General features: G+C 34.7%; 1 protein-coding gene across 2 annotated transcripts in view; it reads left to right on the top strand.

Moving 5' to 3' along the window:
• Mct1 (Monocarboxylate transporter 1) overlaps window positions 1-17,890 on the top strand; it is a 108,276-nt gene that overhangs the window by 57,499 nt on the left and 32,887 nt on the right. Inside the window, exons 1-2 of one of the 2 annotated variants that reach the window (XM_074131856.1) lie at window positions 5,508-5,641; window positions 9,433-9,548. In XM_074131856.1, coding sequence (XP_073987957.1) covers window positions 9,452-9,548 — 97 coding nt within the window. In that variant the 5' untranslated portion in view covers window positions 5,508-5,641; window positions 9,433-9,451. Of the gene's footprint in view, window positions 1-5,507; window positions 5,642-9,432; window positions 9,549-17,890 lie in introns of those variants that run through there. The other variant, XM_074131855.1, reaches the window with a different exon arrangement.

The raw sequence follows: 17,890 nt of genomic DNA, 5'->3' as shown, positions 1-17,890 counted from the left end.
TAGTTCCAACGCTTTTCTTTAACCATTTTCACCACACCATTTGGTGACGTACAACTTTTATTTGAAACATTTTTACTGGAAAATTATATTTAGGATACTCTTGGAAGAGGGCGGAAATTCCGCTTCCCTGTAATGTGACATTACATCGTTACATCGTGTAAAGTAAAGTAAAGTAAAGTAATCGCCTAATTTTTTTCAGACAGAGCTTAACGTTCAACTACCAATTTTAGGTGTCGTGGACGGGGTGCGCGGAAGCTCATACTTTACTGTAAACAATTTTTTCTAACAAATAAAAAGTAGTCAAACGCAGGATTCGAACTGGCGATCTCTCACTTACGAAGCCACTCTCTTGACCACTAGACCAACACTCGCCCCACTATAGTAGAATAAATATGTTGCTATAACTCTGGGTTTAAAGGAAGTTCATCAATCGGAAGTAGGACATTACTGCATTGAAATTTTCTCAAAATGGAAAGATTAAAATATTACATACAGACATGTAACTTATAATATCATTTTATGTATAAAGCGGATCTAATAAGTGTCATTGTGACGTAATATATGGTTTTAAAAGTGATAATGTTATTAAAAATTAAATTTGTACGAAATATTCGAATATCGAAAAAGATCTGTAAAAAAAATCGAGCGAGTGGTCCACTAGATTATTTTATATTCAATTAAAATATATATGTTTAAGGAAAACTCTGTTTTGAATTTATTTTAAATAGTCTTCTCTAAGAAAAATCTGTGGGAAAAGCTCTAGCACGAAAGCTTTTTAATTTTAATACATTTCAATAAAACAGCCGGACTTTTAGATTCACTGCTGTAAAAAAATTATTCAAGCCCCGACTAATCTTTCCTGTCTGATGGAAGTAATTAAAAAGTTTTGGTCTAAAGATTACTCTTTTATGACGTTCAAGTTTAATAACAATTCATATGCAAATATAAAAACTTTTTGCCATAATCTGTAAATGGTATTTTTAATTTAAAAGCATTGAAGGTTTAAAATTTGTTTATATATCCACAATATTTTAGTAAGTTTCATTCACTTTGAATTTTAATTGTGTATTGTTAGGTTCATTACAATAAAAGAATTTTAGAGGGAAATGAGATTTCCTTCCTCAAAAATCAATTTTCAGGAGTAGGTTACAAATAATTAATGAAGCGCCAAAGTTAAAAAAAAAAAGAGATAGAGATAGGAAAAAACGATCAAGGTTACTTAACTGCTGTGGTGATCCTGGCGATTTTTAAAATAAAATTTTAATCAACATTGATATAGTAACGCCATCTATTGAGGAACGTCAGGTATCTCAGATTCTCTACTAGGTGTCGCTACAGGTTTATTCAAACATCTAAAAGATTATGATAAATCTAAGAGAATAGGTTATGGAAGAATATAAGAGATAAATATACGTGAATAGACTATAGGATGTTTTACAAATGGTTCTGAACAATCGAGTACATGAACTTAAAAAAAAAATTGTTGTCTTTTACTTCTAATCCCTTAATAAGACCATTAATCACTTTTCCTTGCCGTGTTTGTGGGAGGGTTACAGAAAATTCAGGTCATCCAAAATAAAATATCCAGAATAATAAACAAATTCATCCTGGTTTCTCAAGAAACAAACAAAACCATGAAGAAAAAGCTGGGAATTCCAACAATCCAAAAATCTTTTAATAAACTTTCACGTAAGTTTGTTTGTTCAAGTAAAACTTCTGAACATAAGTGCATAAACTGTATAGGGAAACCTTACTCCAAATAGTCGATTGCGCCTTAGAACAGGCGTCGGCAACCCGCGGCTCGCGAGCCGCATGCGACTCTTTTATCCAAATTGTGTGGCTCTTCAGTCAGCCCAAAATATATTGTATATTTCAATTTTATTGAAACGAATGAAAATTTCATTTATTAAAGCAAAGATATTTTTCCAAAAAGAATTTTAAATGTGATAGGTTCGAAATTGAATAGAATTATATTAAAATACAGTACGTAATATATAGGACTGCCGCCATTTTCATTCAAACACAAGTTTAGTTATTATTTACTTTGCAATATGTGAAAATAAATATATAAAACATTTAAATGCTATTGAATATCATAAAATAATAATTTGTGAATACAAATGATCTTCAGAGGTTTTTACATAATCATCCTTGCGGCTATTGGTAAGATTTACTAAAATGATTTAAGGAAAAATGGCTCTCTACTTAAAATATGTTGCCGGTCCCTGTCTATCACTATAACTTACTCACATAAAATAACTGTTCGGTCGCGGCCGAGCATCCTCGGCCAGTTTGCCTAACTTCCGACTCCCGCGGCTCAGTCTCGCGCCCGCGCGCGTACTAATGTACACATCCGCCTTAATTTCCTTCTTTCTACATATTTCTTATCGCTCATTATTATGTTATTATTTTACACCTTTTTTATCCTCTCAAACTTTCTATATTAACTTGTTGTTTCCGCTTCTATTTCCTTTATTTGTTTTTCTATATTCTAAACCCTTTGCCCCACTACTTCCTTTGAACCATGTGGTCACCTTTCTAGTCTGTGCAGTTCCCCGCTAGTCCTTGTTTAAGACGCTTCTCTGCTCACGCTTTTAGCAACTTAACGCCTCTCAACCCGCTACGCTTCACTACCGCTGACATCTAGCAGCCCGCATATTCCACCGCATCTATCGCATTTATTGCACTTTTCCCCTTCATTCTTCCGCTTACCTCATTCCCGCTTCCGATACGTTCCTCAGAGCTCAACTCGCTCTTGGAAGGTGGCGAAGTCGGTCTCGACTAATCTCGTCATCGAAGCTATGAGCGTTGAGGACAGAGGAGCGACTCTGAGTCGTTGGACAAAGTACTCGAGATGGCGATCCAGGGCCAATTTAGTTGCTCTGATTAAGCGAGTGAAGGCAACCAACGATAATGCACCTGCAGTGCCTTTCCCTTTTTTAGGCGCCATAGTGGGTTTTATTAAGCGATGCGGAAGACGTGGACTGTATATGGGCCCCGTATCCGGCCCGGAGGACCAAAATGTAGGCGCGCGTGGCCGCCTACACCCAAATGCTAAGGTGCCCAAGTGGGCACTGTACGAAATAATAGTAGACAAAGAAGAATAGAAAAAAATAAAGAGAAATAAAAGAAAAAGGGGAAGGTACTTACCCTTTGCAAGGAGCGATGTGCGTGAGGTATGTTGATAAGCTGCCTGAGAAGCGATGAGAGGAAAGGAAGCTGTGGAGCGGAAGCGTGGGTATATGTTTATGTAAGTGTGTGTGTGTGTGTGTGTGTGTGTTGAGCTCTGAGAAAGGGAGGCAATATTTGGGCTCAGGCTCAGAGAAGCGTAGCGGAAGTGGAAATGAGGTAAGCGGAAGAATGAAGGGGAAAAGTGCAATAAATGCGATAGATGCGGTGGAATATGCGGGCTGCTAGATGTCAGCGGTAGTGAAGCGTAGCGGGTTGAGAGGCGTTAAGTTGCTAAAAGCGTGAGCAGAGAAGCGTCTTAAGCGAGGACTAGCAGGGAACTGCACAGACTAGAAAGGTGACCACATGGTTCAAAGGAAGTAGTGGGGCAAAGGGTTTAGAATATAGAAAAACAAATAAAGGAAATAGAAGCGGAAACAACAAGTTAATATAGAAAGTTTGAGAGGATAAAAAAGGTGTAAAATAATAACATAATAATGAGCGATAAGAAATATGTAGAAAGAAGGAAATTAAGGCGGATGTGTACATTAGTACGCGCGCGGGCGCGAGGCTGAGCCGCGGGAGTCGGAAGTTAGCCAAACTGGCCGAGGATGCTCGGCCGCGACCGAACAATAACCATTTATAACAAAATGATTGATCTGGATTAAACATTGATTTTTATTTTTTCATGTCTAAACTTATCGCTACAAGCAACCAGTTTACCATAGACCAGATTCTCATAAGAAATAAATAAATCCATGTTAATTTTAAGTAAAAAAAAAAAAAGGTGAGGGTTTACCACAGAATTTTAGCATCGTAACCAATGGTTACGAGAAAGTAACCATTTGATATCCTTTTAATGAAAATGGATTCAAAGGAAGGGATCTGCGAAGTCACCTCTTCCCTAAGGAGTAATTTTTCTTTTACAATAAATCTGTCCACTATTATATTGTAGAATCAAGTTGAAGCTTGAAATCTGGAATTATCTCAGCAGATTATTTTCCATTTCCAATGGTAATTTCCCAACTACCATATTCCTAGTTTACGTTTCGAGAGAAAGAGCGGAAGCGCTCCAAGCGGCAGTGGGCTCCAACTATATATAAGGGTATTATATAAGAGATTGTGTTGCTATGGCAATATTTTCTACTTATCTTCTAAATGGCCCTAAAAATGATTTGTTATACTTTCCTCCTTAAATAACAAAAAAAACGAGAACCCATATCTCTGTAAACTATTCGCATCCCGTAATTGTTCCAAACCAGATTGCTCCACTAGATTATCAATGTTTCATATATTTTAATTCATAAATTATGGATTTTTTTAAAAGTTAACATTCAAACAATAATAATAAAAAAATTTTATCATCTTCTACTCTTAATAAAAAAAAGAGAGAGAGACATGCAATCGTGCAAAATGTTCGATATATACCGGAAATGTATATTTCATTGAATTCTGAATTATTGAAAACAAAAATAATTGCGTTGCCCCATTTCTCCCATGGGAATTCCTTAAAAAACATTTGAAAATATTTTAATAAACCTTGTAGTAGATCTACACATGCGCAATAAGCATATAATATTTTAAAGTAAATCGTTTGAACAGAATCCCTGAAACATGGAAAATCGATTGAGAATAGTAGCCATTCTAATCAGTTGATTTTGTCCTAAAGCTTACTACTTGGTTCCACGATGAAATCGATTCAAAATATCAAATATTTGTGATCTTTTTCTTTTTTTTAGTTACACTTATAAAATAATTTGTAAGTGGTATAAGAGAGTGATTCTGGTATAACTACTTCATTGGTCACCTTCGGAAGTTTCCATTTATTCTTAGCAAAATGTTTTCTGATCATTTTCAAAAGCAAAATCCGTCACAGAGGAAACTATCTCTTGCGATACAATTGCCACTTCACGGATGTACAGTATAAGGTCGCCACAAATATAGTACAACGAACTTAAACTGTTGCTCAATTATTGTTGCAACTGTTTCAAACACCATAGAAACTGGTTTACAAAGTACATTATAATATATTTGCAGTGGAAATGTTTCTAAATGTGGACATATTAGATTCATTTTTTTTTTTTTTTATAACATTTCATTAATTTCAAAATATATTTATTTATAGTTCACAGTTAAAAACTATAAGTTTTAAATTTAAACTATAGTGAGCGTGGGGGCTCCATTCTAAGATCAACAGTGTTGCCCGTTTAATTTGATTGTCTACAAACTTAAGTCTCAATTTTCCCCATTGTCATCGGGAGGTTATCTTTTATAAGCACATTTCTAACTACTCTTACCCAGGTTATAATAGGTTAGATTCTATTTCTCAGTTGTAAGATGTGTGTTTTGATTTTAAAAAGAAGTAAATTGGGAAATTAGTGAGGAAGTTAATATTATTTGCTGGTTTAATTTGTGAAGATGCCATCTACTTGCAGCAAGTTTCATCCAATTGCAACCATGTGTTTATTGTTCCGTAAGTTTAATGTACATACAATAAGATTTTCTCCTATCTTTTCTTAAGAAGAATCAGCCTTCACTATAATTCCCTGGACAAAAAATATAACAATATTCATTCTAAAGAAAGTAGTTGCCATAAAATTATTATAATTCTTGCACACTAAAATTGAATATTTTTAAAGTGCTAAAATTGATATGTTAGATTTTTAACAAGTTTAGCTGATTAGGGTATTGTAAATCTTTTTTTCCACCTTTAAAACTTGATTAATGGGCTACGTTAATAGAAGTGAGTAAATATCTTAAACAAATAATTAGCCGAATGAAGTGTACACTTGAACAATTGAAAAGATTACATTAAGAAAAACCTTTATTTTTTCTTTAAAAAAAATCGTGTAAAAAACATAATCTTCTTCTATTTATGGTTAATAATCGCAATAAAATTATCAAGTAGAAGTAAATAATTTATATTTTTAAATAGATAATGAAAACGATAATAGTTATCTCAGAATTATTATAAAATTTTAGTAAAACTTTTGTAATTTTAATTTATTTAAGCACCTGTCTTCATAATCCAAAACTTGTTCAACTTCAAGTAAGCTGAATGCAGATAACATTGGATTGTTTTAAATCTATAGATAGTTTCAATATCTTCAAAATATTAAAACTTTATTTATCCACTTAATAAGAATTTGTATCTAGTCCTGTCATAACCAAATATGAAGCTTCTTAATCCCCATCAAGTGCCGCATATTACAGTATTATAGAAAATTAAGAACTAAAAGGAAATACCTTATTCTTATTAAATGTTTAATGCTTATTAAAAATAATTTTCAATAAATATCCTTCAAAGTCTTCAATTGAATTCAAGTAGGGTATTTTAAAAGCAACCTCTTAAAATACTTAGTTGAAAATCGCCAAGATAGTTTTTATATAATTTTATAATGATATCAAGCGTTCATTTTGCAACTTTTGTAGCATACCGACGCTGTTAATAACAATATACCGTAGGTTATTTAATATTATTTAATAAATTTAAATATCTAATACGCTAAATTGAAATAAATTTATAAGAAAGAATAGATTCTGGTTTTGGGGCGGGCAGAATTACACCCGCTAAGAGTGATTTACTTTACAGTCTGCAAAAGACATCCCACTAATTACTGGAACATCATCAACAGTCTCCACTACCGTATCTCTCGCTACTACCCAGCATCAACATTATGCTGTAGCTAAGAGAGCATATTTAACAATTGTGCTCTCTACCTTCTGGCAAAGTGCCTAAGGGCCTCGTCTCCTGTCTACACCTGTCCTCCTCCAGGGTACATAATACACTATGCTCTCTTGCACTTCTTCCACAGCAAACGTTTCGGGTTGGGGAGGCAGGATGTTGAAGTTGTAGCATCAATTTGGAAAGCTTTTGCAGAATTTGGTAAATTAAGAACACAATTAATTTGGTACATGGTAAATATAAAGTTTATAAATGTTTAGAATATTTAATTACCTTTATTTATTTTATTTCGCTCAGCCCCTTTATTGAGGTGGTAAGACATTATTTTGAAATTTGTTTCCCCCGGAAGTACATATTAAAAAGTGAGGGCTACAAACACTCACATGAAATTTTCCTAATACGAATTTTATAACAAATTCAATTCTAACATTACTTAGTTTGTAATAAGTTACATCTAAATGACTCTTAAGAGTGAAGTCAACACCTTTCCCTTTGCACAACTCCTCTAAAACTATTTTTTATGAAATATTACTTAAATAAATGTTACGATCTACCTTTATTTAATTTTAGTAACAACTTTTTAGAAAAAAATCAAGCCATTTTATGTAAAAAATCTCAGAGTTAACCAAGTTTCTATCAGCATCTAATTTATTTTGAGGAATAATTCTAGAAAAGAACTAGCTGACACTAGTGCGAAATGGTAACCCAAGTGAAGTGGAAATCTCTTCACAAAACTGATTAATGCTACCTCTGACGATGGACCAAAGATCGAAACTGGTCAGAGATACAAAAAAATATGCTTTAACAGATAAAATCAAAGATATTACCCACCACTGAGGGACCTAACCACATTTTCAAATAAATCGTTAAAGAACTACTTTGCGAAATGAGTATATTATATCAAGGGTGAAGTGAAATTACTCGGGAATTTTCGATTATTTAATCGGGGGTTTTCCAGTAAAAAATCTATATCGAAAATCGATACACTAATTCATTACTTTCTTCCTTCAAGGAGTACGATTATGTCAGAGTAATAGGAAAATTAAAGAAATCCTCTTCAAAACAACAGCACTTGAAGATTATGGAGTAAAAAGAATCTATTCCTTTAAATTGGTTACAGTTGCCATTACATCTGGAGATAAGGCAGTGCAAATGAAAAAAAAATAATAATAATAAAAATAAATCAAACGCAGAAGGTTATCGATAAAAGTTTTTTATTGATTTCTGTCCGCTGACAGATAAGAAGATTTTGCTGGTAAAATTTATTAGCGAAAAATCGACCAAATGATGTTTTTTAATTTTGATTGCGGTTTTCTATTTTATAATTTGTGGTGTGGATCAAGGTCAGCTGGTGGTGATAACGTGGTACGGTAGTGACGAAGGTTATATGTGTCACCAAGGGCGAAGCGATATCTTTGAGATAAGTCCAATTATCAAAAAATATGTACTTGTATTCAGTTTTGGATGATATGGAGCACCAATGTAATTTCGTCGATCTCGATAGTAGGGTAGGCAACGATCTGATGTACCATTTTCTTTTATTGTAGTTTTCTTACTTTTTTTTTGTACACTGAAGTTATTGCAATCGTGCTGGTTTAGATTTTTGTCATTTCACCGGATATATCCACTTTAAGGTTTCCGGTGTCTAAAAAAAAAATCGTGGTTTTTACATGTTTAGCTACGGTTAGTGTCGTGTGTTTTGATTGGGTGCTACTGTGGGTAACTTCCTCCCAGCTTTTGGCCAAAGCAGCTAACCGGAAATGACACTTAATTGAATCTTTTTTTTTTTTTTAACGAAAACAGCTTAATCGATTTTCTGTAAACTTCTCATGCCCATTGCGCGGCTAGTAGATCAATTACATTTTCGCCAGGGGAAACCCTTGATAATTCTGTGGGCAAATTACGAGTGTTGAATTTCCTGTCTCAGTGCGGCTTCATCACCATTATTAGCAATTGTTATTTCGAAGATAAATCAGTTGGCCCGGTAGCCAGAGACATTTCCTTCGAACTTACAATTTAAGCAATACCTGTAGCCCTCCCTAACAGTACACTTCCGGCAGTTTCGGGCGTACTAAAAGAAAAAAATGGCCGTTAATCAAATTTTCAAATATACTGTATCAGCTGGTGGTTTAGAAACGTGGCGGCCACTTTCAGATCGCCCAAAAACTGTAGAAACAGGAAAGAGGAATGAACAATGCAGGGTAGAGAGCCACTTCCGCTTAGCTTATTTATTACGAAACGTTTATATTGTCGGCTTCTTTGATCGCCCTTAAAAAGACGTTTAATCTTTTCTCTCATTCACACACACAAACACACACACACACACACTTCAGACTAATCTGTGAAATCCGCCAAAAAGAAAATATGTAATAAATATCTGGAGATAAAAATTCAAATAAAATAAAAGGTGGGGGCCGAGAGTGGGGAGAAGATTTGTTATAAAAAAAAAAAACAGAACTAGAGCGGGGGTAAAAGAAGAGATATGATTAGGTTGTTGTTGTGTTAGTAGCAGTAGTTGTGTAGCATGTGTAAGAAGTAGTCAGTGTGAAAGCCTTGTGATTTGTGTCTCTGTGTTACAGGTCGTCTTTTCAGTCAGCGATGGGCAGCGTTCGTGTCAATGCGTCATTGCCAAAGCCGCCGGACGGTGGCTGGGGATGGGTCGTGGTGTTTGGATCGTTCATGATACATGTGTTCGGTAAGTGATTTTCAGTTTTTAAATTGCGTTTTCAGTTTTTTCATTAGTAAACAATAGAAAAAAAAACAGTATCAATAAGGTTTCTGCTTTATTTACCGTTATATTTATTGGCACAGCTCCAATACTTACTGAACTAGCTAACACAGTCCACCCCCTTCCCATTCCAGCGTCACTACAAAGTCAACAAGAATGTGTTGTTTTTATAAATACAAACATGTGGAAAGAAATACTCATAATGCGCGCGTAAATTTTTACGTAGATTTAAAGAAAAAAAAAACACGTGTTCATTCAAGGAGAAGGTTACACTCCATGTTATGAAGTTTTTATCACGCGCTTGTTTGATTTGAGTGATTTAGATTTTAGTTTTCTTCTTTTTCTTCTGAGTTTTTCGGATTTTTTTCGCACCATTAATTTTCACTCTTACCACAGTTTACTAAAAGACATTTTTTCGATTCTATTTTGTACGAAAAAATTCGTTGAAGTTGCCAATCTTATTCAAGAAATTGGTATTTTCATTTGTATGTTTAAACAATGTTTTTTTTTGAAATTTGAAATTTCACGTACATAAAGTGATTTCCCATTAGTACTATAAAGGTGAGGAGCATGTACGTGACACATTAGAAGAGGATAATCCTACCTTTCCGCTAAGAACTGCCTTAAGAATAACATTTTCCTGAGACAAAGTTTAAAATCTTCAAAGTTGGAAAAATTTTTGGAACCGTTTTCGAGAAAATTGTGGCATTACCGCCGGTTGGTTGAGTTCGTCCTTTTAGAACACTCTTTTCTTTGGATGGAAAATTCTCGTACTTTTTTTCTTTTTGGTGGGGGGGGAATGGTTATTGGACTCCCTTTTTTTTTTTATAAGATTTTCTTTTTCTAAGTGTCTCCAAATCATAATTTCCATTTTTGGGGTAACGACGAACTTAAATATGGCTCCTTTAGCTCTTTTATTATAACCCATTCACTTCTAGTCGTTCGCATAACGCGTGAATCTGAAATGAATCTTTTTCCCTCCTCCCTTCGAATTTAATTGAGGACAATATGTTTTTGCAAAGTTTATAGAGATTCGCGTAAAAATCTATTGAGTTAAGTACTACTTCCGTTTGATAGATTCGGAATCAATGGAGTCCAAATTATTTACGTCATTTCCTTTAAAAAAAAAAAAAAAAAAAAAAAAACTATTTCGGACTCAAGAGACCTCAACAGGAAATACTTCCTCAAAATTAATACTGACGCAATTCTTTCAAAAAATTACCTTCTTAGAGTACGTAAAAAAAATAAAAAATAAAGTTACTTTTCTGTTCTAATATGGCGGAATACTCCTTTTTAAAACATAACGAGCTTATTTACGTGTTTTTATCGCGCTAGTTTTTTGTTTTCCCTGTCATGTTCCAAATTACGTCATCTGCATGTCTGGTGCGTGCATATGTTTATTTATGCGCGCCCTAATCAAATATATGCTGTACAAAATATGATGATAATGGTGCTTACACATATTTGTTCGCCATGTTATTTTGTTTTGATTGAGCCAAATATTTAATTCTATTTAAAGAAATATTTCTGCGTTAGAATTTCTTTTATTTCAAGTGAATAAAAAATGTATTCATGTATTTACTGGCGCGAGTGGACCCTGAACCTTTAGGATCTGCCCTTAATAATAAATTCTGAAATCATCTAGGTTTAGTTAAAGTAGTAAGCAATTACGGAAAATCAACAAAGTAGATTGGAGCATATTTATCAATTTGTTGTTTTTCTTAATCACAATCATTTTATTAAAACAACTAATAAAGCATCTAATAACACAATTCCTACTTACGAGGGTCGTTTGAAAAGTCGTGCAAAAATAAAAACTACTTAATTTTTTGGGGTAAACCTTTTTTATTTTTCAACATAGTCTCCTTTTAGGCTTATACACTTCGTCCAACGCTGCTCTAGTTTGTTGATCCCTTCCGAATAATAGGATTTGTCCAAGTCTGAAAAATAGCCATTCGTTTCTGCAATCACCTCCTCGTTTGAATAAAATCTTTTTCCCGCCAGCCATTTCTTCATATTGGGAAACAAATAGTAGTCCGAGGGAGCCAAGTCTGGAGAATAGGGGGGATGTGAAACGAGTTGGAACCCTATTTCCATTAATTTTGCGACCACAACTGCTGAGGTGTGAGCTGGTGCGTTGTCGTGATGGAAAAGGACTTTTTTGTGGGCCAATCGTGGGCGTTTTTCTAGCAGCTCGGTTTTCAAACGGTCCAATAACGATGAATAATATGCACCTGTAATAGTTTTACCCTTTTCCAGATAGTCGATGAGGATTATTCCTTGCGAATCCCAAAAGGCAGTCGCCATAATCTTTCCGGCCGAAGGAACAGTTTTCGCCTTTTTTGGCACAGATTCCCCCTTGGTAACCCATTGTTTAGATTGTTCTTTGGTCTCAGGAGTGTAGTGATGTATCCATGTTTCATCCACAGTGACGAAACGACGCTTAAAGTCCTGCGGATTCTTCTGGAACAGCTGCAAACCGTCCTTGCAACACTTCACACGATTTCGTTTTTGGTCAAGCGTGAGCAATCGCGGCACCCATCTTGCGGATAGCTTTGTCATGTCCAAATGTTGATGCAAAATATTATGTACCCGTTCATTCGAGATGCCCACAGCAATAGCAATCTCACGCACCTTCACTCTTCTGTCATCCATTACCATATCATGGATTTTATCAATGATTTCTGGAGTAGTAACCTCAACAGGGCGTCCAGAACGTTCAGCGTCACTTGTGCCCATATGGCCACTCCGAAAATTTTGAAACCACTTATAAACTGTTCTAATCGAAGGTGCAGAGTCACCATAATGTTTATCAAGCTTCTCTTTAGTCTCGTACAGTAAACGTACCAATAAAAATAAATAATGAATGCAATTTTTTTTAATCATATTCAGGGTATTTCCGATAAAGTGTTACTGTCTAAAAACTGATCGATTACTTTCAGTGTAATCGAGAAAGAAGAGAAAAGTATTCGACTGCAAGTTTCGGGTTTAAATTCGGGATACGTCATTGCTGCAGCATATAATCCAACAGTCAATGCTTTGTACGATTTTACCATTTTTCAAAAAAATTAAGTATTAGCTTAAACAATTATTCAAGCAAAATTATTTAAATTCACTACTCAGAATTACTGATATTCTTTATCAGCTGCATTATCATTAAAAAAAAAAATGTATATATCTGTGCGGTTTGTTGATAAAAGTCTTACATAATAATTAACATATTAAAAATCTCGTTTATGAAATAAAATTTAGTCTAAATTTTCCGCTTGTGTAATGATTGCAAGCTGTCAACAAAATTACTAATTAAATTGTTGAATCAGTTAAATTGTTGACGTATTACAATATTTTGACCTTATCGAAAGTGAGTCTGAATTAGCGACACGATTCAGCATTATTATTCTTGCTAATCTGGTCTTATCGAACAAAGCCTTAAATTTTATTTCTCTCACTTCAGGTTAATAAAAGAGGGGAAGAGATTAGCTCCGAGATGGCCAACTGCCTGTACATAGTCTTTCGCTACCTAGTAGCATGCACAGTTGACTGTCTGGTAACGAGGAAACACTGTTCGGTGGCCGGGCGCCAATGACCTCCAATATATTGAATAAAATTGGATTGTTGAATCCGATGAAGGCACCTAAACCAAATATCCAGTCGGTTGACGGTTAACTTAGTATTTCCGGGGGCACAATAGTTAAATAAATATCCCCACGTGAATCTATTTTTCCCGATTCCATTTCGCAATCGTGCTGATTTTTCTACTTCAAGTTTTCACTTCGAATGAAAAGTGACACGTTATTGAATCTACTTTTCAGACTTTTCAATTCATTGGAAATCTGCAGGAATTCCTTTGAACTTGTTATACACACTATATAATGATTTTCCACTATACACGCTGCAGCTGCATTCATCATTTCTCATTTTCACTTAAACTAACTTTAGAGGGCAAATACAACTTTAGAGGGTTTATTTTTAACAGTGAATAGAAGTTTAAAAAGGATAAGGTCTGTCGAAACATTGCAATCGAAAGGAGTCAACCTAGTACCTAAATATAGGAGAGAACAAAATTTCAAACTATGTTGTTTACAGAGGGAGATGTAGGGGCTCAATTTCAGAACTAGTTTTGACCCCCAAAAAAATTTCAATTCTCAATATCTTCTCAATTTATGGATCTATGCACATGAAACCCTCTGTTAACGCGTGTCATCCAAAGTGAGTTCGCGTGTCACCTCTGACACGCATGTCATGGGTTCGCCATCACGGACCCCAAGCCAACAAGTATGTTCACCTCCTTATACGCTAAGACCAGCTGTAGATTTCTTTATATACGAGGGTCGTTTGAAAAGTCCGTGCAAAGTCAGAGAGATAGCACTACTGGCGCGTATCGAGGTTATTTTTAGTTAGTAGCATCTCTTGGAAGAACACACACCAAGTTTCAGCCAGATCGGTCTATTTCTTTGTGTTTGGCATTCGTTTGAATCGAGGAAGTCGAGTGATTTTCAAAAAATGGACGAAAAAGAATTTCGTGTGTTGATTAAACACTACTTTATGAAAGGCAAAACGCCTGAGGAGACTAAAGAGAAGCTTGATAAACATTATGGTGACTCTGCACCTTCGATTAGAACAGTTTATAAGTGGTTTCAAAATTTTCGGAGTGGCCATATGGGCACAAGTGATGCTGAACGTTCTGGACGCCCTTACTACTCCAGAAATCATTGATAAAATCCATGATATGGTGATGGATGACAGAAGAGTGAAGGTGCGTGAGATTGCTAGTGCTGTGGGCATCTCGAATGAACGGGTACATAATATTTTGCATCAACATTTGGACATGACAAAGCTATCCGCAAGATGGATGCCGCGATTGCTCACGCTTGACCAAAAACGAAATCGTGTGAAGTGTTGCAAGGACGGTTTGCAGCTGTTCCAGAAGAATCCGCAGGACTTTAAGCGTCGTTTCGTCACTGTGGATGAAACATGGATACATCACTACACTCCTGAGACCAAAGAACAATCTAAACAATGGGTTACCAAGGGGGAATCTGCGCCAAAAAAGGCGAAGACCGTTCCTTCGGCCAGAAAGATTATGGCGACTGTCTTTTGGGATTCGTAAGGAATAATCCTCATCGACTATCTGGGAAATGGTAAAACTATTACAGGTGCATATTATTCATCTTATTGGACCGTTTGAAAACCGAGCTGCAAGAAAAACGCCCACGATTGGCCCACAAAAAAGTCCTTTTCCATCACGACAACGCACCAGCTCACACCTCAGCAGTTTTGGTCGCAAAATTAATGGAAATAGGGTTCCAACTCGTTTCACATCCCCCCTATTCTCCAGACTTGGCTCCCTCGGACTACTATTTGTTCCCCAATATGAAGAAATGGCTGGCGGGAAAAAGATTTTATTCAAACGAGGAGGTGATTGCAGAAACGAATGGCTATTTTTCAGACTTGGACAAATCCTATTATTCGGAAGGGATCAACAAACTAGAGCAGCGTTGGACGAAGTGTATAAGCCTAAAAGGAGACTATGTTGAAAAATAAAAAAGGTTTACCCCAAAAAATTAAGTAGTTTTTATTTTTGCACGGACTTTTCAAACGACCCTCGTAAGTCGGCAGAATAGTGTTTTAAGTGCAGTTTGAAAGGAAAAAAAAAAGATATAGTGGATCTAACAAGAGCATGAATTTGGTATGTCAAATTTTGTTCAAATATTTGTATATCTTCTTTAACAGAGAAAAACAGAAGGTAAATGCTAAAGAAAATTAGTTTTTCAAAAAAAGAAAACTTCATAGAAAATGTTTTCTTAAACAAAAAGAATACGAAGTCGGAAATAGTAATTAAAACTGAAAAGATAAGCGCAATGGTTACGTATTGTTGCTAAATTTATGTAAATTACATGAGATAATGTGGCCTTGAACTTGGGACTGTTTTTTTTTAATTACCTTTCAATATATATAATAAATATATAATAATTAGCGTATTATATATAGGCTTGTGATAATTGGAATTTATAGATAATCGCTCGTCCAATTAGGAGGCTGTACCGGCCATGAAAAAAATATATATATATTATGTAAAAATGAGAGATAAAAAACTAAAACAAAACCAAAAATTTTACGTTGAATACTTAAGGGTTGAAATTAACACCAATCAAACATAAGTATAGTTTATTCACTTAATACATAAGGCATAACATAAAATAACAGAAGGAGCGTCACTTACTACCTAATGCGCCCTAGAAACGGTCACCCCTTCTCATACACCCTCAACAGTGTTGCCACTCGCATACCATACATTTAAATTTACCTATAATTAATATATTTTAAAACAATTTTTGCGCAGATATTCTAAAATCGTTTTTATTCTCTCTCTCTCTCTCTCTCTCTCTCTCTCTCTCTCTCTGCCAGTACGTAAGAGGAAGTATATTGAAGAAATATTGAGCCATTTGACCGGATATCCGTCCTCAAAGTCCGACCTCTGCCAACTCCCACTTCCGGTTACGTGACTTTCTTCAAATTTTGGAACTCTAGCTTAACTTAAGACGGGCCAACAACTGGAGATCACTGGAACTCCCGTGATTACTAAGTAAAACAAAAAAAAATTATAGTGGTGCTTAAAGTTGTGATTAGTTCCCAGAAAACTCAACCAAAAAAGAAAATCCTTTATTCCGGTGAAAATCAATCAATTGACCAGGAGTTAGAGAAATAAGGGGAAAATCGTAAAAAGTAAAGACAAAGTCGGACATCCGTGAGTTTTATTGAATCGATCATGAAAATGAATTAAAAGAATTGCTATTAAAGAGAGATTATATAAATATTTGAAATTTTTGTAATAATTTCATTGAAACGCAGAACTAGTGATAATGGTAACCACCTGTTCATACAATAACTATAATCTATTGCGCAGTTTATTTAAAAAAACAAAATTTGAATGCTTATAAATAACAGAACTATTAGTAAGGTATATAATTATAGGTATCTATTTAAACATAAGAGATAATTTGGAGTGGCGCGTAAATATTAAACAGATTTTTATCTTTAATAGTTTTGAATTGATAATAACTTTAACCTTAGAATAATAATTAAAAGAAAGAAAACAAAAAAACTAGAACACCAGTAAAGAGAACAACAAGTTCACTCAAATTACTAGAAAAGGAAATTACGGCAACAGGACGTTTACACGTGCGACCGTGAAGTTAGGGGTTCATTAAATTATTAATTCCAACACAACTTGTGGTGTTTACGGCTGTCATTATTAAACAACTGCAAAATGTATCGATTATGCCGAGTTTGCATTTTTTATTTCACTCAGGAGGAAATCGTGTTGAGTTTAAAAGCTAGTTTAATTACTATTGCAACTATGTATAGTAGCACTGTGTTCCTACAAAATGGTTTTAGGGAACCTGTAAGCAGGCGCCACGATAGCCGAGTGGTTAGAGGCGAGACCTGTGAAGCTAATATGAATTGTGTGGTACTGGGTTCGATTCCCGGTGTGTAGTCCTTGGATTTTATTTAATGGTTAATAAAAGAAATTTTACAGTAAAGTATGTTTGCTAGTCGCCTCCGTCCGCCTAATTGGTAGTTAGCCCCTCCTGCAATTTTTAGTAAAATTGATTAACAAAAAAAAAATTGTTATTTTGTTGTTTACGTAATTGAACAATTGAAGCAGCAGTAATAATTTCAATAACCATAAAAGTGTGGGTAATTAAAAAATTTAAATTACCAATAAACTTTTGTAATTAACTAAAACTAAAATCATTTTGTTAATTGTCTTTGGTGTCAAAATAAATTGATTTTTTTTTTCAATTTTATGTTTAAATTTGTCATTGTTTCAGCTGATTGATTGCTCTAGCATAAAAATCTATTTTAAACAAAGATCTGGTAGATTCATTCGTTTTTGCCATAGTGTTGAAGGTTTTGTTTTGATTCTTTTGTCGGAATTTGCAGAAAGTTCCACGTTCGAACTTATGCTTAATTCTGTGCTTTAAGCTATTTTGGAAAAATTTATTTCTAAAAAAATAAATAAAGTGCTTGATAATGTCGTTTGATTTATTGCATCCCTGACCGGTTTTCGGACTTGCACCCATCATCAGAGGAAGATTAAAAAATCATTAAACTGTTGTCCAGATTTAGATCTTCACTTATGTTGCCTTCTCGCAAGTGAAAACTAAAAAAAAATGATACCTAATACGAAACTGCTTCTTGGACTGCTGAACAGATGTTTCAAGATCAAATGAATGATTAGAAAAGATGTTCACAACAAAATTTGGGACACTCAGGGTTTTAAGTACTGGTCTCAGACAACTGAG

The sequence above is a fragment of the Rhodnius prolixus genome, unplaced genomic scaffold, assembly GCF_049639745.1.
Source record: "Rhodnius prolixus isolate KJV_2025 unplaced genomic scaffold, Rpr scaffold_4, whole genome shotgun sequence".
Taxonomy (NCBI): domain Eukaryota; kingdom Metazoa; phylum Arthropoda; class Insecta; order Hemiptera; family Reduviidae; genus Rhodnius; species Rhodnius prolixus.
The sequence above is the reverse complement of the archived record's forward strand: the minus strand, read 5'-3'. Positions and strand labels throughout refer to the sequence as shown.